The sequence below is a fragment of the Eurytemora carolleeae genome, unplaced genomic scaffold, assembly GCF_000591075.1.
Source record: "Eurytemora carolleeae unplaced genomic scaffold, Eaff_2.0 scaffold594, whole genome shotgun sequence".
Taxonomy (NCBI): Eukaryota; Metazoa; Arthropoda; class Copepoda; order Calanoida; family Temoridae; genus Eurytemora; species Eurytemora carolleeae.
The window spans coordinates 140,424-167,796 of record NW_019396661.1 but is presented as its reverse complement, the minus strand read 5'-3'; the positions used below and the strand labels follow the sequence as shown (position 1 = coordinate 167,796).

Genomic DNA, 27,373 nt, shown 5'->3' with positions numbered 1-27,373 from the left:
ATTACTGATGAAAGTTTAGTCCCCGTTGCATCTCTGAGTTCTTGCAAAGCATGTTCTTTGAAGTATCTGAACAAAAATGGTAAATATATAAAAATGTTTTTACATATTATTTTTCAGTGACCCCCTCCAATCATAGAGGGGCATGTCTGATTCACAAAGGTAACCGTTTAACTTTTCTCTGGTAAAAAATTAATGACAACAATTCTTATTTTTATTTTTGAAAATTTATTATTTTCAATCGTGGCCACTTTAAACTATTTAAATTTAACACGCCTGAGATAGAAAAACTAGGATTTTTCCCTCATTGTTACTCAGATAGAGGTTAAAGAACACGGTTGTGAATCCTACATGTTACTCCTTAAATGAAGTGTTACTGGAAATTACGACTTTAGTCCTGAAAGTACCTGAGAACAATAGAAAAGACCTTGAGAGCTTTCATCTCTTTCCCATTCCTAGATTCGACCCAGGTATTCCGTCCTAGATACTAAAAACAAAATATTCCTAGATTCAACCCAAGTATTCCGTCCTAGATACTAAACACAAAATATTCCTAGATTCAACCCAAGTATTCCGTCCTAGATATTAAACACAAAATATTCCTAGATTCAACCCAAGTATTCCGTCCTAGATACTAAACACAAAATATTCCTAGATTCAACCCAATTATTCCGTCCCAGATACTAAGTAAAAAATATTAATTTCAACCCCGGTATACAATATATTCCTAGATTCAACCCAGGTATTTCGTCCTAGATACTAAATACAATATACTCCTAGATTCAATCCCGGTATTCCGTCCTAGATACTAAATACAACATATTTCTAGATTCAACTCTGGTATTCCGTCATAGATACTAAATACAATATAATACTAGATTCAATCCAGGTATTTCGTCCTAGATACTAAATACAATATATTCCTAGATTCAACCTAGGTTTTCCGTCCTAAATACTAAATACAATATATTCCTAGATTCAACCCAGGTATTTCGTCCTAGATACTAAATACAATATACTCCTTGATTCAACCCCGGTATTCCGTCCTAGATACTAAATACAATATATTTCTAGATTCAACTCTGGTATTCCGTCCTAGATACTAAATACAATATAATTCTAGATTCAATCCAGGTATTTCGTCCTAGATACTAAATACAAAATATTCCTAGATTCAACCCCGGTATTCCGTCCTAAATACTAAATACAAAATATTCCTAGATTCAACCCCGGTTTTCCGTCCTAAATACTAAATACAATATATTCCTAGATTCAACCCAGGTATTGCGTCCTAGATACTAAGTACAATATACTCCTAGATTCAACCCCGGTATTCCGTCCTAGATACTAAATACAATATATTTCTAGATTCAACTCTGGTATTCCGTCCTAGATACTAAATACAATATAATTCTAGATTCAATCCAGGTATTTCGTCCTAGATACTAAATACAATATATTCCTAGATTCAACCCAGGTATTTCGTCCTAAATACTAAATACAATATATTCCTAGATTCAACCTAGGTTTTCCATCCTATTCTGGTTTCCAGAGAACTAAAAATTTCGCGAAAAAATGCGAAAATTTCGTTCGATAGTTTTTTTAACATAATTAATAATTTGTTTTCCGTTTTTTCAACAACATTTTCGCACTTCTTTCTCCAGAAATTTTCGCATTTCTTTATTTCCGAAAATGCGAAATTTTCGCAAAACGAAACCCTACATCCTATAGATACTAAACACAAAATAATCTTTTTAAAAATTGACCTTAAACAACATGTTTTGCAAAAATATCCCCGCTCAGGATGGGCAACTTTTTTCAAATATTCATGTTATAGTAGTTTAAAATTGCTCTAAATGATTTCTTGTCTTCAATCAGCTTTAGTACTAGAGTTTTTAAACGAAAATTCCTTAAAAAGTTTAGACTTTTAACAATTTACTTCAATAGGTCCCTTTAATACAGAAACAACAATTAAAAATAACCTACTATAAAAAAGAAAAAATATGAAATCTACTTCATGTTTTTACGAGAAAGGCTTAACGGGTTTCGATGGGAATTTGAAAATTCCAATCTTTACATTGAAGGTCGTTTGATATTAGGTGTACAGTCTCTTTAATATTATCATATACAAGATGTTACCTATTTAAGATTCAAGTCTGCATACATACAGTAAAATGACTTTTATTTTTTATTTTATTTATTTTTGTTGTTTTCTATTAAAAATGACAAGGCAATATTTTCTTGATTATATGATATTTTTCAGATTTTGGGAGCAAAAACAGTCTTAAAGGAACCCTCGGTCCGATTCCTAGTGACCCTTAGGTAAAAGTGACACATTATTAGCCCTTTAACGGATAAAAACGAGAAAAATATCGACATTTTCTTTTTTGTCTCTCCTGCAAGTCAGATTAACAGAGAGTCCAATTAGAAAATAAAAGAACAAGAAATCATGTTTTCTGACAAAAATATATTTAAAGCGAGTGACCGGCTATGTAAGGCAGTTGAACTGAGTATGCAATGCTTTGGAAAAATTCTTTCGGATTCATTTGAGACATATCAAACTTTTTTATTTTTCGTTGTCGTTATTTAAAAATAAAAAAATTAATTCTGAAAACGTATTCAACCCCATAGTAGGAGTTTTGAACGTCGAATTTGCGCTCAAACTCAGGATTTACAGATCTTTAAAAAGTTTAATATGTCTCAAATGAATCCGAAAGAAACTTTCCACAACTCTGCATACTCAGTTCAACTACCTTATATAGCCGGTCACTCCCCTTAAAGGGTACTAGGTTGTGAATTTAGCATGCCACGCTTCAAATGAGGGGTCACACGAAATATCGTTGACAGTCCCTTTAAATGTTTGAAAATAAGGCCAAAAACGTCACCCAACCAACTCTCCTTAATAATAACCTTATTATGGTGAAGAAGCATCTTGAATTTGTCAAAATAAAACCATTTTGAAGCCTCTCTAAACAGTTTATCGACATTATGTAAATTATGTAAATTTACTTCAGAAAATTTTGACATATTTGAGAAAAGTACTCACAAAAATTTTGTTCAAAGAATCTTCAAAGATTTAAGTTAAAGATAAATTAATTTAAACTTTAAGATTTTAAAATTAGTTTAGTCTTACTTCGTAAAGTATAAAAATTTTATATCTTTCAATTTTTTTTTCTTTTCATTTTTTCATCATTCTTCATTCTTCATCTTAGATAATTTATTTCCATATTTGATTTGTGACCTAATTTTATGATAGGTTTGTCGGTTATTATTTGATAATATTTCTTACAAGTTTTTTAGATTAATCTTTAAACCAAAAATTATATCCTTTGACCGCTTTATCAATTAATTGATTTATTATTGGATCATTAGTTCAATTAAATGCTTTATCCTCTGCAAATTCAATTTATTAATTGAATTATTAAATGAATTTAATTGAATTATGAAATGGATTAATTGAATTATTAAATTGATAAATTGAATTATTAAATTAATTAATCGAATTATTAAATTGATTATATGAATTATTAAATTGATTAATTAAATTGATTAATTAAATTAATGAATTAATTAATTAAATAATTAAATTAGTAGATTGATTGATAAACTATTCCTAGTGTCCATATCATGATAGAAATCTCTAGCTGTGAACCCGAAGGAGTGAAACTCCTTATCAGGGGATAGAAGGAGAACAGTAGGAGTTTTCTGATTGTTAATCCCAGGATCATCTCCTAAACATGACATACAGTGCTAACAAAAAAACATCTGAATGTCGTCTTCTGCCATTATTCTAACTATGAAATGTTTTAAAGATTTTGTATTTTGCAAATTACAAAAATTATCGCACATACATTTTGCTAGAAAGGGATAATTGATTAATATGACGTAGCTGTCCCGTGTTGCCTGATATAGTCAGTATAATTGTACTGTACAGCTTGCTCTAGCTGCTTAAAAGTTGGGTCGGTACTTTAAATGATAAACTTACAGCGATCGATATATTTTGATTATGTTGGATTTCCAATTCAAAATCCGTCGCAAAAAATCGTAAAAGACTTTTGAAATAAATAGTATTAGATACAAAGCAAATGTTAAAAATTTACATTTTGTGGGTAAGTGGTTAGGGGTTAAGGGTAAGTAAGTGGGTTTGGAAGTAAAGGCCCAATGACTTTTATAAACCTGTCTGCACATCATTCCCTGCAGAAGCCTCACACGTTAAATTAAAGTAAATTTCACGTTAGATTGAAATCAAATTCCCGTTAGATTGAAATCAATTTCACTTTAGATTGAAATCAATTTCTCTTTAGATTGAAATCAATTTCATTTTAGATTAAAATCAATTTCACGTTAGATTCAAATAAATTTCACGTTATATTAAAATCAATTTCACATTAGATTAAAATCAATTTCACGTCAGATTAAAATCAATTTCACGTCAGATTAAAATCAATTTCACGTTAGATTGAAATTAATTTCACGTCAGATTGAAATCAATTTCACGTTAGATTGAAATTAATTTCACGTCAGATTGAAATCAATTTCACGTTAGATTGAAATCAATTTCACGTTAGATTGAAATCAATCGCACGTTTTTAATCAAAGCTCCTTTTTTCTGAACAACTTTTAATAAAGATAAAAAATTTCTAATATGCAACTAAATAAAGTTGTTATTCTCATAACAAAGCAAAAAAAACGAAAACGAAGGAGGCTAAGGTGACAAAGCCGTAACAGTAATTTCGCAAAAATGTAATTTTTAATGTACTCACCTTCCCATTTCCTCATGATCTGTATAGTATCAGGAGTATCTGTGAAACTGTAAGCATATCCACTGTATGTTGTTCCAAAATCAATAGCAACAACGACACGATGCTTTGCTGTAACCTTTATAAGACAATTATCATATAAACTTGTAATCTCTGTTTAGATGTTCGATCATAGTTCAAGAATCACTGGATCAATTTGCCTCAAATTTTGATTGGGGAACACGTGAAACTCAGGAAAAAGTTCTTAGTTTGGCTATGAGAGTCTAAGTTAAGTGGGTTTACTCTAATAGGAAAAATAGCTAACATCGTAGATTACGACCAAGTGCGAGTATATGGTGGGAGTAATTATAAGTACCCTGGGCAGCGTTTGGTTTTTAAGCATTAATTTTACAAGATTTATTCAAATTTTGAATTTTGAATTTTTTAAGCCCAATTGAATTTTAAAAAAATTGAAATTTTCTTTTAATTTAATAAAGACGTACTCAACTTTTTCTTCTCTGATTTTCAGGTAGATATATAAAGCGAGCATTCAAAAATCCATATAATTTTGGATTATATATTGTGTTTTTTTGCGACAAGACTGTCTTCAAACAACAAATCTTTGAACTGAAAAGGTAACATAAAATTGTGAACATGATATTTTTACCTGCATATTCAACGGCGAATCTCTTTCAACAATATTGTACTCTGGGTGAACTAAAAATGAGAAAGAACAATGTTTTGAATGTTCAAGTTAAAATAAACTGAACAACATTTTCGTTTGATTGTTTTTTACCTTTTTCCAGTGAAGCACTTTCACGGAGTCCATTTTCAGGAAATTTAATATTATCTTTAATTTTTCTTGGAGGTTTTTCATTGCAATTTCTTTCAAGAATATATTCTGTAGATTTTTTAACTTTATGTTCTTCATCTTTCATGGTTAATGATTTATGTTTTGAAGTTTCTTTTTGAAGAGATAATCCGTTTACTTCAGCTGTGGCATATGATGTGTGCATCTTTTGTGGTTCTTTTTTTACAGGTGATATATCCAGCTTCTGTGATTCTTTTCCTGGTGATATATTCAGCTTCTGTCTTTTCTTACAGGTGATATATTCAGCTTTTGTGATTCTTTTCCTGGTGATATATTCAGCTTCTGTGATTCTTTTCCTGATGATATATTCAGCTTCTGTGATTCTTTTCCTGGTGATATATTCAGCTTCTGGGACTCTTTTCCTGATGATATATTCAGCTTCTGTGATTCTTTTCCTGGTGATATATTCAGCTTCTGGGACTCTTTTCCTAGTGATATATTCAGCTTCTGTGACTTTCTTCTTTCTGGTGAAATATCTTTTTGATCTGAAGATACTCTCTGACTTTGTACCTTTTCTCTTTCTGGAGATAAGTGCAACCTGATGGGGACATATCCGTCTAAAACTGAGGTTTCTTCTTCTTTGGGTGTTTCATTTTCTTTGATCTCTATAATCTTGCTTGCAGGACGCCTGGTGGTTATAATAAAAAATGTGAACTATGCCTTGAATTAGGTATAAATCTTAAACCTAAAATACCCCATTTTATAAATGATTTATATATTGCCCTTATTCTTTTGAGCATTTTGTTAAAATTTGTTAATTATAAATCAGGATGTTTTCAGATTAATTGAATAGTTACCTTCCAGCAGGAGGCTTTGGTTTATCAAACCCTCTTTCAGACTTCTTTATCAATAGTTCTTGAGTATTGATCTCAATTTCCGATCTTCGCCTGCGATAATTCAAACCCGGTCCGTCTATTGGAATATTGATAACTTCATAGCTCCTGCTTGTACGTTCAACTTTTGGATGCTCGCGTAGCCAAACAACATCATCAAACTGGGAATGACGATTATGTTGTTGAACTCCTGGAGGCAGTTGATCTTGATGTTTGGCTTTAACGTCAGCCCCTAAGGTTTTCTTTCTCCTTTGATGATGTCTACAATCCACGTCAGTTTTAGTTACTATAGCCGGGATATCATATATTCTCTCAGTACTATTGTTCCGGTCATCTGATGTGATATGTTCGGCTTCATATTGTTTGCTTCTTCGTCTATACTCTCTGTGACCGCTAAAGTCTTCCTCCTTTAAAGCCTTTTCTCTGTTGAGGTTGTGGCTATTGGTATTCAAGTCTGTGAATGTAGACAAAGAAGTGGAAAGCAAGCTGTTCATACTAAAAAGTTAAATAGATTACTCCGAATAGTTTTTTTTTGTTAGTTGAGGCAGGCTTTTTGTGATCAAGATATCCAGCATTGTAAAAACTTTTTATTAAATTTAATTAAAGTTCCTACAGAACCCTTTTCATTTTGTAGCACTAACTCCATTTAATACGCGATTGAATTTTCATTTCTTTCAATAAATCTGCATGTTCCTTTCTGTTATTTAAATTAGATTCCTATATTTCCGTTTTCCTGAATTTTACATTTGTAATAAAACCAGGATCAAAGGCATGCATACCCTTTCATTTCAGTTCTAAACATTTCAAAAGAATAGAAGAGAAAAAGTTCACCAGAACATTTTTACTTTGATTTTACCTCAAAGTCTGTCTGCTTTTAGTGACAAAAACTTCAGAATTTGTTAGAATATCATCCTCATATGTTTCTATAAAAAGTAAAATAAACTATAGAAATTTTACATTATTTTTTAAAAAATAAATATGGAACTCACCTGAAAAATGTCTTTTTTCTTTCAACATTTTTATTTCTTTTTCCTTCTCCTCCTTGTAACACTATAAACGAATTTATCATTAAGATATAAAAAAGTGAGATTATTTTTTTACCTTTGACAAGGTTTTCTTCTCCTCCTTTCGTGGGGTCAATGACCTCTGTTCTTCCTTTGTAAAAGTTGAACTTCTTACTAAACCATCTTCTATGGTTGAATTTTTCATGTTTTTCTCATAAACGTTTTCTTTTTCGGTATCAACATGACGAAATGCAATTTTCCCAGGTGGCTTTGGTTTTTCCCCTCTACGGTCAGCATACGGGGAGATCTCAAAATATTTCTGATTAACATCAGAAGAAGTTTTCATGGATACTTGAGATTTACTCTGGCCATGCTTATGGAGATCTGGCTGGGAACGCCTGTGATCAGCTGACTGAGTGTAAACTTTTAAAACCGGTTCCGACTTTTCCTCTGACAAGAAAGGAAGATCTTTCTGTGACTTACAGAAAAGCACCTGAATTAGACATGCTTAATTTTCTTGAAAGGACTGTTTATCTTTCTAGGATTCCACTTATTAGCTAATAGGATTACTCTTTTACTACTTGAATTTCAGTAAATATTGATCCCAGGACTAATTTTTACCTTCCAGAACTTCTGTTTAACTTCCCAGAACTATTGTTTACTGTTTACTTATCCAGGACTACTTTTTACCTATCCATGACTACTGTTTATGTATCCAGGACTAATGTTTACCTATCCAGGACTACTGAAACCTGTCCAGGACTAATATTGACCATGTCCAGGACTAACGTTTACCGATCCCGGACTACTGTTTACCATGTCCAGGACTACTGTTTACCTATCCAGGACTACTGTTTACCTGTCCAGGACTACTGTTTACCTATCCAGGACTACTGTATACCTATCTAGGGCTACTGTTTACCTATCCAGGACTACTGTATACCTATCTAGGACTACTGTTTACCTATCTAGGACTACTGTTTTCCTACAAAGACTTCAGTGTACCTGTCCAGGACTGCTAAGTCCAGAAAATGAAGGGATCTGATGAGAATTTGTCTTTCCAGCTGGGCGGATCCTAGAATAGAGTTAAATGTTAAGGTAAAGCAAATGTTGATTAAGATATGATAACGATGCCTAATAAAATCTTAGTAACCAAAACAAATAAAAAATTTTAAATGCATATTTTGGTAAATTTACAAAAAATTTCGATTCGCATGTTTAAGACTATATATAATATTATTAATAGTGAGGAAACTGAAAATCAACTTTTTGTTCAAAGATGACTATTTTGAATCTGAAATGACGGTGAAAATTATGGTGTATCTTTTTCTGTAATAACCAGTTTTTTTTAGAAAATACATTATAATTGATATATAGCTAGAATTTAATAAAATGAATAATCATCTGTATTACCTATCCCCCCCCCAGCCTAAGATGAAAATATAAAGAAAGACGAGATTTTACACAAAATAATGATTACTTTATTTAAAGCTGGTTTTTGGTATTTAACAGTTTTCATTGAATCCCGCTCTATCTACAAGTATACTGGGACCGAATTTATTAAAGCGAGGTTGCTGAACTGCCGACTAGTGTTTCCAACGAAAGTGGATTTTACTTGCGCGCAATGGCAAGCCCTTGTGCGCAAGTGAATTTAATTGTGCACAATTCCGTAATAATTGCGCGGAGTAAACGCAACGGAATTGCTCGCAGTTATAACGGAATTCCGACCAACTTTCTTGCGTTTGTGTTTCAACTTTTTGATAATATTCAATTTAAACCTTCTGGCACGCAAAAAATGCAATTTATTATTGCGCAATTCCTTTCAACAACAAAAAATTCGATTTAAACTTTGTTAGTGGCATACAATAAACTGAACTGCACTAAAATTTCAGTCTCAAATGCTAAGAAAATTGAATTTAAACTTAATCTTTTGTTTTATAAAATTCATTTGCACCGGATAACCAGAAAACTCTGAAAGACGACATTTTAGACTCAAGCAGACCAATGTAACTGAATAAGTGATTTAATAAGATACTAATTAATGTTTTTTGCTAATTTGTAACGCCATCAAATACACTGTGATGTTGTCCTTCTGTTCCATAGTTTTCTGGTTCTCAATGTAGCAAAATATCTAATTTTGATTAAACGAACCTTACAATTTTAACCAAAAAAAGTTTCCATTTTAGTGTTCATCCAATATGAACGACTGAAATATGTATCATTTTAAATTGTTAATTAACTAGAAAATTAATAGAAACTTAAAAATTTGAAAACTGTTAAAACAATTGTGAAACTTGGGCCTCGATTATTTTAAAATCTACAGAGATATTTCCATTCTTGTATCTGCTGCATAAATTGGTAAGTCGAACAGTTCAAAATATTGATTTTTAGATGGAAAAGCAATTCCGCGAATATTTAATTGCTTCCTTTTTCGCAATTATTTCGCAATTGCGCGCAATGAAATGGCGCAAGCGGAAGTAACCATTGCGCGCAATTCCGTACAATTTCGCGCAACGGAATTCCGATTGGAAACTGCCTTCCCGTCACGGATTCAAATCCTTCGTGTGAAAACCAGGTCTTTACAAAGGAATTTTATTTATTCTCAGAAAAATTAGAATTGGATAATAGTTTTAATTTTCATTGATACTAATTTTTCCTAGATTAAATTATGGCTTAATTGACTTGAATTGATTTATTCACCTGAATTTCTGTTTATAAAATCCCATTTCACCCCAGAGTACAGTAAAGGGAACTACTGTGTGTTAATTCAACTATGATTGAAGGGACTGTAAAAGGAATTTCAATTGACCCAGATTCACAACGGTACACGTAAAAGCGTTGTCTAATCATGCATGAAGAAGCTATCAATCTTTTAATTTGGAATTACAATTTCAAAAGTGGTTTTTGTACAAAAGTGACCTGCAAACATCTACTGCAGAAAAACATTATGGAATTATCAGAATTAAACACTTTGAAACAGTGAAAAAACGACAACATTCTCCACATCAATTATCAGAGAAAGGTTTCAAGGGTGTATCGGACATTGCCATTTTTTCGTGATGGCTCACTTGATCGAAATTACGTTAACAGTCTCTTTAAGAAGATATATCTAAGTTTGAAATATCTAAGTTTTACACCATCAGGATGCTAAAATATAGGGATTAGAAGATTTTTATCTCATTGGATCGAGTCAAAATTTTGAAACTGTTTAAATAGTCACTTATCTAGTCAAGTGCCAAGAATAAACTGGTTAATTTTCTCCAAACGATGATGATGCTATGTAAACCGACCTACAGTGGTCGAGCCTAGTTATATTTTTTAACCTGCACACTTTTCACACAATTTGCTACAACATGTTTACACCTTTGCAATTTTGTTTGCACATTAACGGCCAGAATTGTATTCAACGTTCAACGTGCCATTTATTGTCCCAACATTAGGAATTTGCAGAAATCATTATGATAACTGAATACTTCGGACACCCTTCTAAATTGAAGAACCATTTAGGAGACACGTTCATTTCATCAAATGGTGATTTATCTACGGGAGATCTTTTGGACATTTGGGTCTCTTATGAATTTTGGGGATGTCCAATAAAGACTTAGGGGGTTTTTAATTAAATTTTGGGGTGTGTGAAACAATAAATGCCGAAACCAATAAGAAAGGGTCTTAATTAAATAATAATTTTAAAAAAGTTTGATTCTGATTCCTGCAGGGGCCAGATTTAATGAATGGGAGAAGTGGTCGAATCGAAGTACTTCTCTTTGGCGAAAGAACTGGTTAAACCAAGCCGGAAGTATGTGGTTCAAATACTTTTCATTAAATTAATGGGTTTCTTATTTGACTTGTTTTCTGATATACGTCGTATACTAAGACCAGAAACCAAAACTGTAAAAAACAAACAATAGTTTCGTTTCCTTCAGATCAGTTTGTAAATCACCTTGGATCATTTAATTCATAAATTGCAAGTTAAACCATGAATTCGTATGCAAGGGTGGTTTTTGAAGGTTCATGAATATATTCTATATTCATGTGTGGTTTAAAGGGACTCTTCCACGATTTTAAAATACTTTTAATAGCCAATTTTTAGGATTAGGAACACGATTAAGTTTTCTTATCAAAGTCATAACCTAATTCTTAATTGTTCAATGTACCCAAGAAAACGAATTTTCTGAATAAAAATTTTACAGATATCATAATATAAAGTGGTACAGAATACAGATATTGATACAAAGTGGTGCAGATATGGATATAAAGTGGTGAAGATATTGAGTGGTGCAGATATTGATATAAAGTGGTGCAGATATTGATATAAAGTGGTGCAGAATGCAGATATTGACACAAAGTGGTGCAGATATTGATATAAAGTGGTGCAGAAATTGAGTGGTGCAGATATTGATATGAAGTGGTGCACATATTGATATAAAGTGGTGCAGATATTGAGTAGTGCAGATATTGATATAAAGTGGTGCAGATATTGATATAAAGTGGTGCAGATATTGATACAAAGTGGTGCAGATATTGATATAAAGTGGTGCAAGAATTTGATATAAAGTGGTGCAGATATTGATACAAAGTGGTGCAGATATTGATATAAAGTGGTGCAAGAATTTGATATGAAGTGGTGCAGATATTGATACAAATTGGTGCAGATATTGATATAAAGTGGTGCAGATATTAATATAAAGTGGTGCAGATATTGATATAAAGTGGTGCAAGAATTTGATATGAAGTGGTGCAGATATTGATATAAAGTGGTGCAGATATTGATATAATGTGGTGCAGATATTGATATAAAGTGGTACAGATATTAATATAAAGTGGTGGAGATATTGATATAAAGTGGTGCAGATATTGATATAAAGTGGTACAGATATTGCTATAAAGTGGTGCATATATTGATACAAAGTGGTGCAGATATTGATATAAAGTGGTGCAGATATTGATATAAAGTGGTGCAGATATTGATATAAAGTGGTGCAGATATTGATATATGGTGGGGCAGATATTGATATAAAGTGGTGCAGATATTGATATAAAGTGATGCAGATATTGATACAAAGTGGTGCAGATATTGATATAAAGTAGTACAGATATTGATATAAAGTGGTGCAGATATTGATATAAAGTGGTACAGATATTGATACAAAGTGGTGCAGATATAGATATAAAGTAGTACAGATATTGATAAAAAGTGGTGCAGATATTGATACAAAGTGGTGCAGATATTGATATAAAGTGGTGCCGATATTAATATAAAGTGGTGCAGATATTGATATAAAGTGGTGCAGATATTGATATAAAGTAGTACAGATATTAATATAAAGTGGTGCAGATTTCGTTATAAGTGGTGCAGATATTGATATAAAAGTGCCGCAAACATTTTGTAAAAAAATGATTTGAATATTGATATAGAAGTGTTTAAAATATTTCGACGATAAAGATTTAAAACTTTAAACTTATTCCACTGTGGTTTTGATGCATGAAATATTAAACCAGGAAATGAATTTCAAAACATGCATTTTAAAACAATCAAAAAAGAAAATAAAAACATATTAAACACCCTCCAAGACTTTGCAATTTTTTACTTTTTGTCCATCAAAGATATTTTTAAAGACCTTTAAACAACTGCAAGAGATAAAATAAAAAAACCCGAGATATTATTTGTGAAAATCTGCTAAATTTTAACAAAAAGAATTTGTAATTTGAAAAGCGGAGGGTAAGGCTTATTTTAAAAACTCTATTAGAATGATTTTGTTCTAACTTACATATTCAACACTTTTATAGGTAAAAATAATTACAAAAAATACCCATATTATCTTCTACCTTATCTATCTAAAAAACAATATTTAGGAGATTGAGAATGACCCCCTTCCCACCAACTTTTCACTATGTACACATATTTAACTTCTTAGGTTTTAGGAATTGTTTCTAGGCCAAGTTTAGATTTTGCTGACAACATTTGGATATTTTTCCACCAAGACTGGAATAAGTGATAGTATTGACAACAACTATAAAACTATTGCTTACCCTGTGTAACTAGAAGCTGCAGGGTTGTAATATGGTTTAAGGGGAGTATACGGTTTATAATCTTCAACTCTCTTCATACTAAAAATATATATTATACATCAATTCTACCAAGGTGGAATTATTTACATTGTACTGTATTCTTATATTTTAGATTTCATACAACTAAAAACGTATTTATTATATCTTCCCCAAATCACCTCTTATATCATTGAACCAGCTTGGAAACCCAGCTTTAACTGTAAACTGTACTTTCCCTAAAAAAAGTGAAGCCACTCAACTTAGATTCTTTTAACCTAGCTAAGAACATTCCTCTGGTTTTTACGAGCTTCCCAATAAAATTCGGGGCAAACCGGTCTAGGGGTTCCTGAGTTATGACATTCAAACAAACAAACAGAGATTACTACTTTAGATCAACTTTAATCTTAAACTTACTACTTTAAATAATGTAATGAGTAATGATCTGTGTCGCCTATTTGTGCATAATCTTTTGTTTGTTTTCTTTTGTAAAACTTTCTGTTCAAAATATCTTAACAAATTTAAACTAGACCATTTATATATGTATGTAATGAATAGAAATGTTTAGAGATCTGTAATATATATAGAAGACTGTATGTCTTAGACAAAAGATCAAATTTAACCTTAAAAAAGGTTAATTCAAAGCGTCATTAAAGGGAGTGACTTGAAACATTTTTTAGGATTTATTTGAGACCTATGAGACGTTTTACCAGTGCATATTTGTTCAGCAAGAGCGCAAAATCAATATTTAAATCCTCATAGATTTTGGAGGGATGATTTTGAGCATCGATTTTATTTAAATTATTCAATAACGACCACGAAAAATTCTACGAGAAAATAAAGATTAACTATTATGAAAATAAGTAATCTTATTCAGTTATTGGTTTCTGTAATGTCTCAACGTTCAAAATCATTTTCTGTAGATTTACTGGAATTTTTAATAAAAATACGACATTTAAAGAATTTGAAGAAATCTGCGAACAAATGTTTAAAGAATAAGAAAATTAATCAATATGATGATGAAAAGAAACGATTGATTAAAGCATGATTTATTGATAAATTTCTAATGAGAGATATTTTCATAAACATCTAATAAGTTAACTGTAAAAATTTTGTCACATTCTTGTTCGTCGTTTTTGAATAATTTTTATAAAACCGATTCTCTAAATCCCTCCGAATTGGACATTAAATGAGGATTTTTAAAACAAATATGCAGCGTAAAAACGTCTGATAGGTCTTAAATGAATCATAAAAATTTCTCAATAATACTACAATCTCAGTTTAACTACGGTGGTAGGTGATTATAGCAATACGTTGAAGACGACTTTCGATTTCAAATGTTATAAATATCTAGCTTATAAAAAGCATTGATACGCAAAAACATTGAAACAAAGAGAAATTGTCAATATAAAAAGCTTCTCTTTAATTACTTGTCAACTTGTAATTCGAAAAAAGCTCGTTCACAATAAAAACTTTACTATCGCTTACCACCGTACCATACATTGCCGGTCACTCCCTTTAAAGTTTTTCCTGTTTGAGTAACTCTGTACACTCCTTCATAAAGCTTCAGTGCTCTTTTTGTGTCAAAGAAAATCTTGTTTCAAAATATGTTCAGAGTAAACAAGAATGATGAATGATGAGACTTCAGAGACGACTGCAGGAAATTCTATCAGTTTTTTTCTTGCATTGATGGCTTTACATTTTCAAAATTCTTTTAAACTAAATTAAAAAACATATTGAAGACCAAATTAACGACCAATTTAACCTTTAGATTTTCAGATTTAAAGAGTTTCAGGTCGTTTTTAAAGTCTCTCATATATCTACTATTCTACTATACCTAGTAGATGAATAAATAGTAGAAGGCTGGCTAAGTGTGTTGGGTCTACATATATTTACTATTCTACTATACCTATTAGCAGAATAGATTGTAGTTGGCTGGATAAGTGTAGTGGGGTCTACATATATCTACTATTATACTATACCTAGAAGCAGAATAGATTGTAGTTGGCTGGTTAAGTGTAGTGGGGTCTACATATATTTACTATTATACTATACCTAGAATATACTTACATGGAGGGTCATTTGAAATTTCGCTCAGAGTCCCTTGAATTTGTGTGTAAAATGTTCTCTAAAATGTGTAATATTACATGACTGTGATGTATTGAGGGGATTGATTACAAATCTGATCTAAACTCTGCTATGTCAGATCAACTATACACTACACTAGCATTTAATTCCTAATTATTATATTGTTCATATACAGAGCGGTGAACAAAGAATAATCGTCGTCTTCTTTAATTCTTTCATTGATTATAAATTCAAATTTGCAACTCTGTATTTTTCTAAAAATGTAAATCCCAAAACATTTTACATTTTTAATTTAAAAATGTTTGAATATTTAATGATTACAAAAAGACGACTATTCTAATATTTGTATTGATGTTAAATTTGAATTTTTCTTACATTTTTACCTCTGTTGTAGTTTTACTTTTATTAAATGTATAGGTTTACGGTGAAAAATAAGATGCAACATTCAACTCGGATCGTAAAATAATCAATTTAATTCCAAACAAATCATTCAGATATTACAAACAATAGTCATCGATTATTTTTCGACGCATTCGTAAATAGTTGATATTTCATAATATTATTGATTTGGTTGTTAATATAATATTTCGCATTGGCGCTGGATTTTCGAACATTGTGGAAAATATGGAAATGTCGTCTTCATTATCAAAAATCCTCGCAACTTGCTATGTACTTTTGGTATATTTGAACTTTTGGGTATATTTGGATCTTTGTAATATATTTAAGTTTTGTACCTGCGCTATTTTTGCTGAGTGTGCTAATTCTTCCTGATCCATCTCTTAAACAAATATTTTTAATTATTTTATAAGTTAAAAAGAATATTTAATTCAGGGTTTTAATAAGTTGTAAACCTTTTAGAGTTTTATTTTAAGTTTAAAAAATTGACAAATAAAATATTTTGTTTTTGTTATTCTGAAAAGATTTTATATCATAATAAAATTTTACTGAAGAAAAAAGAAAAAATTAAGATTAATTAAGCTTAGGTTGTAACTTTAGTGTAATTTTATCTAAATGCCCTAATCTGTATATTTTGATGTTCCGGCAGAATTTGATCTTATTTCTTGTGATGTAACTTAAGGTTATTTGAGATCCCGATCAGCTGTTTTTCATGGATCAGGCACTTAATCAATAAATCAAAAGTTTCCACTGCAAATATCGAGTTTAGGCTCTGAAGATAAGTTCTGGCCCCCGAAAGAAAAATTGAACTAATCGATTACCTTTTAAAACTTGATCTGGAGTGAGAATGTTCCTCATCAGAATCTTATTTTACCAGCCGATCAATTAATAAATAAATAGATACTAAAAATGAAGAAAAATCAATCTACTGTATATTCCAAATTATCAAATGTCAAATACACCTAGATTTGTATATATTTCACAACCAGATTACCGAGAAGTAAGTTGACGAAACGAAAAATAAAAAAATGCTATTTCGTTTTTTAATTTTAAAGAATATTCTTTTAATTGTAATCGTTTTCAATAACGATCGTTTCATCTTATATTTTTTCGTCGTTAACGAAACGATCAGTTTGTTTTCAGAAACGCACCTCAGGCAGGCAGTAAAGCTTTTTGTGGGGGGGGGGAAGTCACCGATAAAAAGAACACATAATGTTGCATTTTCTAATACTCTAACTTCTAATATCTATTTCTAATATCTAATTTCTAATATCTGATTTCTAATATCTTTTTCTAATATCTAATATTCTAATATCTATTTCTAATATCTAATTTCTAATATCTAATATTCTAATATCTATTTCTAATTATCTAATATTCTAATATTATGACCGGGTATTCCTGAGTTATGATCTGATAAAGCTGATAAGATAGGAAACTGTCTTGAAGGAATCCTACTCCTCCCATGAGCTACCTCCATCTAGAGTATATACATCAGTTAATAATAGGAGTATGTTTAATAGGACCTTCCAGAAGGTGGGTCACCGTCACCACCCCTTCCCAATAGACGACAAATTGCAAACCATAAATAAACAAGGAAAAAACTGCGAAAATTTCTAGTTAATAAATAATTTTATTCATAGCTAAAATTTTCTAAAATTTATAACAATGATCCATAAATATTTGCTGTTCTATACATGTGAGCGCGTAAATTAAAATCAAAGGAGATATGAGGTCACAAAGACGTATCGGTAATTTCGCAGAAAGGAATTGAGTATTTGCCACAAATTCTAATGTTGTAAACCTCAGATATTTCAAACTATGTATTCTGTTTTAAACATCAAAGGTCTACACGAGCAGGTTGGAAAGATATAGGGATTCGTAAAACTTGAGTTGTGACAAGGACTTAATTCCTTTGACCTTTTTCCTCAAGTCTAGATCGGGATGAAACAAAATTGTCGTTGTTATATTTTACTGAATCAATTAAAAAAGTTTTTATGAAATTGAACAAAATTTAAATAAAAAATATGATTTTACTGATTATAAAATTTTACCTGTTTTTCCAGACTTCTAGTCTTCAGTAAAGTTTTAAAGGATATTACAGGCCTGATATACAGGGTCTCAAAATTTACATATATAAAGTTGTAATCTCTGTTTGTTTGTTTGTTTGAATGTCCGATCATAACTCATGCACTCCATGCCTCAATTTTTAATTGGGGAGCTCGGGAGAACCACGGGAATTTTCTTAGCTTGATTTTTGGAATTTAAATTGAGTGGGTCCACTTTTATAAGGAAACATTGCTAAAATCGTAATTTATGACCATGCGCGGGTAAAGGGTGGGAGTAACTATGAGTACCCTGGGTATTTGGCAATGCCGGGTTCTCAAGCTAGTATAAATAAACAAAATTTGTGAGGTGTAGGTCAAGGTGCATATTGGAAACTTTGGTTTGTTATCAGATTGATATCTGGCCGGGCAGATACAGGGTGTCCCAATAAAAATGGGAATTCAGTGACGAATTCGATATCGTCTTTTTAAATAATTCTTTGATTTAGTATAGTGATACCTACTGAGAAAGCTGTAATCTGTAAGAGTTTCATTTGCTATGTTCACATTTTTTTTTGTTTATGTTTTTACTGCATATGTATGTACTTAGTAAAACAAGAAAATTACAGTATACAAACAGAGTAAACTTATCAGTCTGCATTGTTCATCTTGTGGGGACATTATAGACACATCTTTACAGCCATTCACCGTTTTCATTAAATAAACTCCAGCAGACATAATAGTATCATGGCTTTTGAAATTAGGTATTACAATACTAATTCATAACAAAGACGATATCGAATTCGTCTCTGAATTCCCATGTTTTTTAGGACATCCTGTAGTACAATTTGTAAGTATACATTGAGTGTTTATAAGGTAATACGGTGTGCATTCTCTAGTGAAATTTATGTGGAAGGCCTTATACACTGCTTGTTGGATAAAGTTGTAACTTTGAACTAAATGTTTTACATTCTGCAACAAAAATAAGAATTTTTAAAATCTGGACTGAAAAGTAAAAAAGGGCTGGTACTATAGTGTCAAAACAAGTGAACAACTTTGGTGACGCTTTCTAAAGAAGGATCAGTCTCAAAGCTATAGCATAATTTTCATGTTTAGAAAGCATCTTTTCTTCCAGAAAGGATGAAAAGAAATGAAATAATTATTTATTGAAAAAAAGTATTAATCACTGAAAAGTTTATGAAATGAAAAGGAAAAAATATCTACAAAGCTTTATATATTTATATATATTATATTATATTATATATACATATTTATATATTTATATATTTTATTTTTTCTTATTTGTTTTGAAATCCTTTCCTTTTATAATCCTTTGCTATTTTGTTAGGTTCTGACAGCCGTCTGTTATGTGTTGATAACCGTCTGTCAGATTCTGACATTCGTCTGATAGGTTCTGACAACCGTCTGTTAGGTTCTGACAACCGTCTGTCAGGTTCTAGCATCCATCTGTCAGGTTTCCAAGTGCTGTCACTGTAACAGCCAGAATCCACAGAGCTCTGTCTGCTCACTGAAAAATAATAATTATCAAGACAGGTATTGATAACCTCAAGGGTTTGAAGAAACTAATTCTTTGAGATCTTTTTCAATTCAAAGAGAACACGTATCAACTTATTGAGATTTGAAAACAAAAAGTTTCAATCTTAAATTTGCCTTTTTTACAAAAATTTTCCTAAATTTTGCAAACCCAACGAAGAGACCATAAATATCTGCTAAAGCGTAAACTGTAATTGTTTATGTACATATATAATATTAATCATGCATAGAAAAGAGAAGCTAGACTGAGTTTGTTTATATTTTTTAATATAAATAAAATAAAAGCATAAATTAAAAAACATTTTATTAAAATTCTTAAATTACCCGAATTCTCCCTTTCCTTGTCAAAATCATCGTCCCGACTTTTAGAAAATGAAAAAAGTTTCAACTTTTAACCAAACTTTAATCATTTATCAATATTTAATGATCAACGACGGACATTTTTGTATAAAAACAAAATATTTTACACAAAACAGTCAATTTATCTATACCTAGCGCAAACTTATCAGAATATTTTGATTGAGATTTTGCAAAAATTAAGAAAGATTGACGAACTAAATTTTTTTTAAAAAGTACAGTTAAGGATTTTTTTCAAAAGAATTAATCACTTTCCACAAACTCTATCCCTTGTATCTTTGCAGCCTGATGTCGTCTAAATTTTGATATTTCAAACCAAACACTCTCACATAGATCAACAAGTTAAAGGATATGAAAGATTTAAATCATAAGGTTGAAATGATAAAGGAGAAAAATAATTCCTTATAACAAGTTTTTAGTCATGATTACTAGAATCTCAAAAATGTTTCCACCATTTATGGCTTATTTTGTTGGACCACTTTCAACCCCCCCCTACCCCCCACCCCACCCTAACCCAGCCCCAACACCACACTCACAACTCTGAATCATCTGTATACACTAGTGAAAGAGAGGCAAGAGAAGGCGGAAGGTTTTGTTTTGTTTGTTCTCAGGAATGTATGGGTTATGCCTACCCCCCACCCCACCCTAACCCAGCCCCAACACCACACTCACAACTCTGAATCATCTGTATACACTAGTGAAAGAGAGGCAAGAGAAGGCGGAAGGTTTTGTTTTGTTTGTTCTCAGGAATGTATGGGTTATGCCTACCCCCCACCCCACCCTAACCAAATTCCAATGGACCAGCTGAAGACATTTCTGACCGTATGTATTTTTGTAATAGATAATTCTAAAATCAACCCCAACAGATTCCGCAACTGTGCAGTGTACACAGACACGTTTAACTTATTCAATAGATTCTTAATTTAATGGTAAATATTTGGCTTTATAACATCAACAAATATAAAATTAATTAAATGTCGTCTTCCTGATCAACAGATTTATGGGTCTTTCTGCATACTATAGTAAAAAAATCTTGAAAATTATCTTAAAAGTCTGGAAAAGTAAAAAAGTGTAAAGTATACTTGAAACGTGTAGTAATGGTACCTGTAGGCAATGAGCAATATGGTTTAATTTAACATTTGTTAACTCTTGATATCTATTAATGTAACCGTAGACAATAAGCAATATGGTTTAATATAATATTTATTAACTCTTGATATCTATTAATGTAACCGTAGACAATAAGCAATATGGTTTAATTTAACATTTGTTAACTCTTGATATCTATTAATGTACCTGTAGACAATAAGCAATATAGTTTAATATAATATTTATTAACTCTTGATATCTATTAATGTACCTGTAGACAATAAGCAATATAGTTTAATATAATATTTATTAACTCTTGATATCTATTAATGTATCTGTAGACAATAAGCAATATGGTTTAATATAATATTTATTAACTCTTGATATCTATTAATGGTAACTGTAGGCAATAAGCAATATGGTTTAATATAATATTTATTAACTCTTGATATCTATTAATGTAACCGTAGACAATAAGCAATATGGTTTAATTTAACATTTGTTAACTCTTGATATCTATTATTGTACCTGTAGGCAATAAGTAATATGGTTTAATATAATATTTGTTAACTCTTGATGTCTATAAATGTAACCGTAGACGCAATAAGCAATATAGTTTAATATAATATTTATTAACTCTTGATATCTATTAATGTAACCGTAGACAATAAGCAATATGGTTTAATTTAACATTTATTAACTCTTGATATCTATTAATGTAACCGTAGACAATAAGCAATATGGTTTAATTTAACATTTGTTAACTCTTGATATCTATTAATGTACCTGTAGACAATAAGCAATATGGTTTAATTTAACATTTGTTAACTTTTGATATCTATTATTGTACCTGTAGACAATAAGCAATATGGTTTAATATAACATTTGTTAACTCTTGATATCTATTTCACAACTGCCATTATTGTACATATAGCATAGGAGGCATACATATAGGTTAGGTCGGACATACGCCCAATAACTAACGTATTTAGGTGTGTAATCTAGTAAATCTATACTAGTACTACTCCCCCCTAGCATCGGAGTCAACAGAGACGGATATATTTCAACGGAGACCAACTTTAACCTCATCGGAGCCATTGTGAGTTTATGATTTAATTAAAGTTAATTTTTTATCGGAGACCTGGCAGATTTTTTACTTTGATGATTTAATTTTAGTTTAATTTTTGTATAAAATAAGAAAATCATAAATCGCTGGTAAATTTACAATTTGAATTGATTACATTGTTCCCAACAATAGGTCTCCAATGATAAAATGTAGATCTCTTTTGCAGTGTTTGAAATTTCTTGCGCCCCTAACATAGGGTTCAAGTTTCACACATAGTGAGCAGCTTGCAAAGCAAACCCATAATATTAAACCCAATATTTATATATTTAATTCAAACCTTAAAATATGAAAACTAAACTTTAAAATGTTAAAACATCAAAGAAGATGTTCTAAACCGGCAGCACTGCACGGTAAATTATTTTTTAAATTTGTTAAACACACCAAATTTGAAATTTACTGAACTGTGCAATTATTGTAATTACATGTAAAACATGGAGGATCTAGGAGGAGGGGGAGGGAAGAGAAGTGCTTTATTGGGGGGGGATTGAACTTGAAAAAACCACATAATAAATTCCGCTTGTTTATGCGTAGAAAATCAGCATGATATTCTATTTACAGGGGTGGATACAGGGAGGGGGGCGGCAGGACTTTCGTACCCCCCTGAGATTTCAGAATAGCTTCTCAATAGCTATAAAGGGAAAGAAAACCTAGTGCAAAACAGGAAAAATATCTATCTTAAACAAAGATTTCGCCTGCGGCACGTTTTTTGTTTCTAAATCTGGATTTTTCTAAATCTAGCACCCTCCTTACTTAAATACTGTATCCACCCCTGTCTATTTAGATCTTTAATCTGTTAATTGATCAATTTTGAGGGTCTGAGTTAGTAAATATTTTCTCCAGACCCCTAGCTTCTCCTTGGTCCCCTTATCCCCCCTTTGGCCCCCATTCATTCCCATCTACGTACCCCTTGCTTCATCGGAAACCAGTAGACTCTAGCCTCCCCTTCTTATATCCCTCCCCTTCTCACATCCTTCCCCTTCTCACATGCCTCCGCTTCTCCCATCCCTTCCCTTCTCACATCCTTCCCCTTCTCCCATCCTTCCCCTTCTCACATCCCCTCCCCTTCTCACATCCTTCCCCTTCTCACATGCCTCCACTTCTCACATCCTTCCCCTTCTCACATCCCTCCCCTTTCAACACCCCTCCCCTTCTCAAATTCTGTATATAAACCTTCCGAGAACAATCCTTCCAATCTTTGGCCTCCATCCTTCTCACTTTCTCACCCCCCCCCCGTACCATCTTCTCATTTCCTTCTCTCCACCATACAAACAATTTTACTCATTCGATATCCTCACCTCCTTTTTCCTTATATTTAATTTAACCCCTTCCCCTGAACCCCCTGAACCCACCTCCCTAGCTATGAAACCTCATGCTTATTTTACAATAGTATGCTCATAACTATTAACTAATCCTCTCCCCTTTCTTTAAAACTACAGGGTTACCAACTTTAGAGCCGGGTGTTCAGAATTTACAGGCTTTTTCTTAAATCCATCATTATACCCTGCATTGCAGCTTTAAAATTTGTTCAGATCTCCCATTTATGCCCACTGTGGGGGAGGGGTGTTTATATTTGGAGAAAAATATACGGACATTTCATAGAAAGGACATTTAAAAAAAACATTTCGTAGAGATGGACATTTCAAAGACAAAACATTTCAAGATAGGACATTTTAGGACATTTATAGAGATGACATTTCATATATATAGGACATTTATAAACGGAAAAAATATCCCTGTTCTCAGAATAACTAGGATAAAATGTATAGTATTATAATAGTTATATAGATGGGATATAAGATAATAATGCTTTATGTTTGCACGTACATGGCTGAGTGACTGACTAAGCCTGTTAAATATGTTATTATTGTTATTTTTTCCAACTTGCATTATATCCCCCCTCCTCCCAATCTTCCCCCTCCGGTCCCCTCCTCCGGTCTCCCCCCTTCCCCTTCCGGTCCCCCTCCCACGATAGCATTTGTGTCTAAACTGTCAAAATTCTTGAAATTATTTAGATTAAGCTGTTTTCCTACTTTTTACTGTTTACTAAATCCATCCTATGCTACGTCACCATATTAGTTAAAAGGAATTGAATTTTTGTCACAAACTCTGATGTTATAATCCCATCTTTACAACCATCTGTCCCAGTCTTTGGATATTTCAAATTGTGAATCTGATGGATAAAATAATTTAAGTTTGAAATATCCAGATGATGGACCACTTGAAATTACGCTTACAGTCCCTTAATTAAGATGAAAGATTTACATAGTCCCTTAATTAAGAGGAAAGATTTACTTATAGTCCCTTAATTAAGAGGAAAGATTTACTTACAGTCCCTTAATTAAGGTGAAAGATTTACTTATAGTCCCTTAATTAAGGTGAAAGATTTACTTATAGTCCCTTTAAGCTGAAAGATTTACTTAGAGTTCCTTTGAGCTGAAAGATTTACTTATAGTCCCTTTAAGGTGAAAGATTTAATTATATTCCCTTAAAGAAAGATTCAATTATACTCCCTTTAAGCTGAAAGATTTAATTATATTCCCTTTAAGCTGAAATATTTAATGACAGTCCCTTTAAGCTGAAAGATTTGATTAAAGTCACTTTAAGTTGGAACATTTAATTTTCTTAAAATTACCTTCGTTGTCTGAATATTGTCCACCGTCGTTGATATTTAAACTGGAATAGACAAAACTCTTTCGTTTAGGATATATTATCCTTTCCGTATTTTCTGCTGATTTTGTTTCCAATCCTTGATCTTCATTATTTCTCATCTTTTCATTGTGTTTCTTATTCTTCTCCGCTTCGATATCCTTTCTTGCTTCCATGTTTTCATCTCTTTCTTCATAACTTCTCTGATTCCAGTCCTCCTGTTCTTTGGATACCACCTTGTTTTGTATTTCGGTTACATTGATTTCGTCATTGTAAAAAACGTCATCATTTAGGTCAGAACAATTATCATTTAGGCCAAAACCATAATCTCTTTGGGCAGAACCATCATCATTTAAGTCAGAACCATCATGATTTAGGTCAGAACCATCATCTTTAAGGTCAGAACCTTCATCTTTAATGTCAGAACCATCATCTTTAAGGCCAGAATCATTGTCATTATCAGCATCTTCGTGTGTGCCTTCAAAATCACTAATATTTACAGGAATTTTGTTAATTTGAGCATCATCTAAATTATTTTGATTTGTCTTCAAGACTAAAAGATCGAGATTTTTAACAGATAACTCATCTTCTTTCTCTTTCTTATTTTGATTTTTTTCGTTGCAAATTTCATCATTATCTTGATCCTTAATTTTAGAATTTCCACTTCTTATAGTCTCTTCACTGAACTCCAAATAATCGCAAAGAAAACCAGCTAATTCCAAGCTAATAAAAGATCGCTTTGCCATGGTTCCAAATCATGTCCTGAAACACAACTGATAAAAAAAAATATTCATAAATTCATAAATCAAAATGACAGTATTTTATTTTGGTGAAAATATAAAGAAATAATAACAAGAATTATTGTTATTCATCAACAACAATTTTAGCGTAAATGTCAAAATCTACAGAAAAAAGCCCCCCCCCCCCCCCTCCTAGGCCACCCCTATTAACGTGTTCACTGTTCAGCATCTATTAATGTGGTTTCGATTTCAAAAATACCACGGTCCAGTTGATACAAGTTTTAAATGCGGAGATTTCATGCTTTGATTAGAAAAGATTTACATTAGCCACGCATTTATAAATATTATTCTGAAAGGATTGTAAGTGTAATTTCAAGTGACCCTGTAAACTTAAAGAATACGTTTACAATGGTAAAATCCTTAAAAACAATTAGTTTTATTGCAAGAATGAAGGAGCTATTCCTGTTTTGCATTTTAAAATTCAAATATTTTCAATAGGGGTTTCTCAATATTAGTGCATTTCTGCTAACAGAAACAAGAAACAAGAAAGCTTATTTTAATTTAACAATCTATATATAAATTTGGCTTGTCTGTTTGGGTGTCTGTCTGTTTGTTTGTATCCAATAAACGTCAAAACGGCTGAACCGATTTAAAGGTTTTTAATTTTGTAAAAAAATTTAAATGCTTGAAAATCCGAGAATTTTTTTTTAAAAATCTGCAAAAAATTTTTCTTCTTTGTTTTAAAATGTAAACAAAAATAACATGTTCACAATTTAAATAGAGAAGATGGGCGCGAAGCGCCCTAAAAGCCTAGTTTAAAATATATCCTCAACATAATTGATCTCCTCTTGCCTCTCTCTTAAGGGAAGATCACTTAAAAATTTAAACGAGACATTCCTTTGGAAGTGATTTGGACACTCTTCCTCATATGTCTTATACCTGTAATGTAATATGCTACCATGATCAATACAATCTTTATTATCTATGTTTCGTTATCTATTTTATCTATGTTCATATTGACCCTGACTGGCCATTCCGGTCAGTTCTATTTACCTGTATTAATAAAGTAGTAATGTATATGACTCGTTGATTTAAACGGACGTGTATAGAGCCTTGAGTTTTGGCTAGAGATAGAGTCTGTGAGACTGAAATTAGACTAAGAGTCAAGTTATCTCGGGACCTAGATTTATTACATACCAACTTCGCAAGACTATCTAGTATCTATCTATCTGAACCTAACCTGACATGGAATATAGTTTAATTACTTGAGGTTGTAAGGTTGCATCTGGAGGGTGGGAGGGGCGGGTCTTCGACATTTACAATTTCCCTTTTGGTTGCGTGCGCATACTACGCAGACAACGAGTACGCAATACGCTAACTACAACGCAGAAAACGCATAATCAGATTAAGATATAAGTTGACCGCTTACACTCCTTAAACATCAGTATAGCTATTTCTCAGTTGAATTGGTGCGTCTATAAATACATTCAGATTATTTTAAGTTTTGTTGTATTATTCCAAATAAAGGTAATAAAAACCATAATATGTGTAAATAGTAAAAAGTAATAACTCATCTTCCTAAGCTTATTACAAACTTATTACCAACTCTCATATTTATTTGGAGAGGCAAATTAATTCTATGTTGTATCTAATTTCGTCACAGGGCAGTTTCGTAGCTTATAAAGTACAACAGTTTCAAATAAACATGTAGGATAATTTCGACTTTAAATACACCATTATTTTTTTAATTTTTAATCCCTTTTATTAGAATTTATAAATGAGCCAAAACGACTTTAATATATGTTTAATCACTTCCAATACATATGGGATAGAAATCCCCCAA

General features: G+C 31.6%; 2 protein-coding genes across 2 annotated transcripts in view; both read right to left on the bottom strand.

The window, feature by feature from the left end:
- The window catches only part of LOC111707047 (heat shock 70 kDa protein 12A), a 25,230-nt gene extending 19,386 nt beyond the window's left edge, over window positions 1-5,844 (bottom strand). Inside the window, exons 1-7 of the mRNA XM_023480039.1 lie at window positions 5,533-5,844; window positions 5,404-5,453; window positions 4,761-4,875; window positions 3,611-3,728; window positions 2,908-2,965; window positions 405-484; window positions 6-66 (exon numbers count right to left, since the gene is read on the bottom strand). Of these exons, the coding sequence (XP_023335807.1) occupies window positions 6-66; window positions 405-484; window positions 2,908-2,965; window positions 3,611-3,728; window positions 4,761-4,875; window positions 5,404-5,453; window positions 5,533-5,752 (702 nt within the window). The 5' untranslated portion in view covers window positions 5,753-5,844. The remainder of the gene's footprint in view (window positions 1-5; window positions 67-404; window positions 485-2,907; window positions 2,966-3,610; window positions 3,729-4,760; window positions 4,876-5,403; window positions 5,454-5,532) is intronic.
- A 556-nt stretch (window positions 5,845-6,400) lies between these two features.
- On the bottom strand, window positions 6,401-25,546 carry LOC111707046 (putative leucine-rich repeat-containing protein DDB_G0290503). The gene is made up of 8 exons (XM_023480038.1): window positions 24,777-25,546; window positions 19,339-19,546; window positions 18,028-18,079; window positions 17,375-17,453; window positions 16,795-16,837; window positions 16,312-16,355; window positions 8,450-8,519; window positions 6,401-6,935 (listed from the first exon to the last, which is right to left on the bottom strand). The coding sequence occupies exons 1-8, from the start codon at window positions 25,534-25,536 to the stop codon at window positions 6,401-6,403; spliced, it is 1,791 nt and encodes a 596-aa protein (XP_023335806.1). The 5' UTR covers window positions 25,537-25,546.
- Between the last annotated feature and the right edge of the window lie 1,827 nt (window positions 25,547-27,373).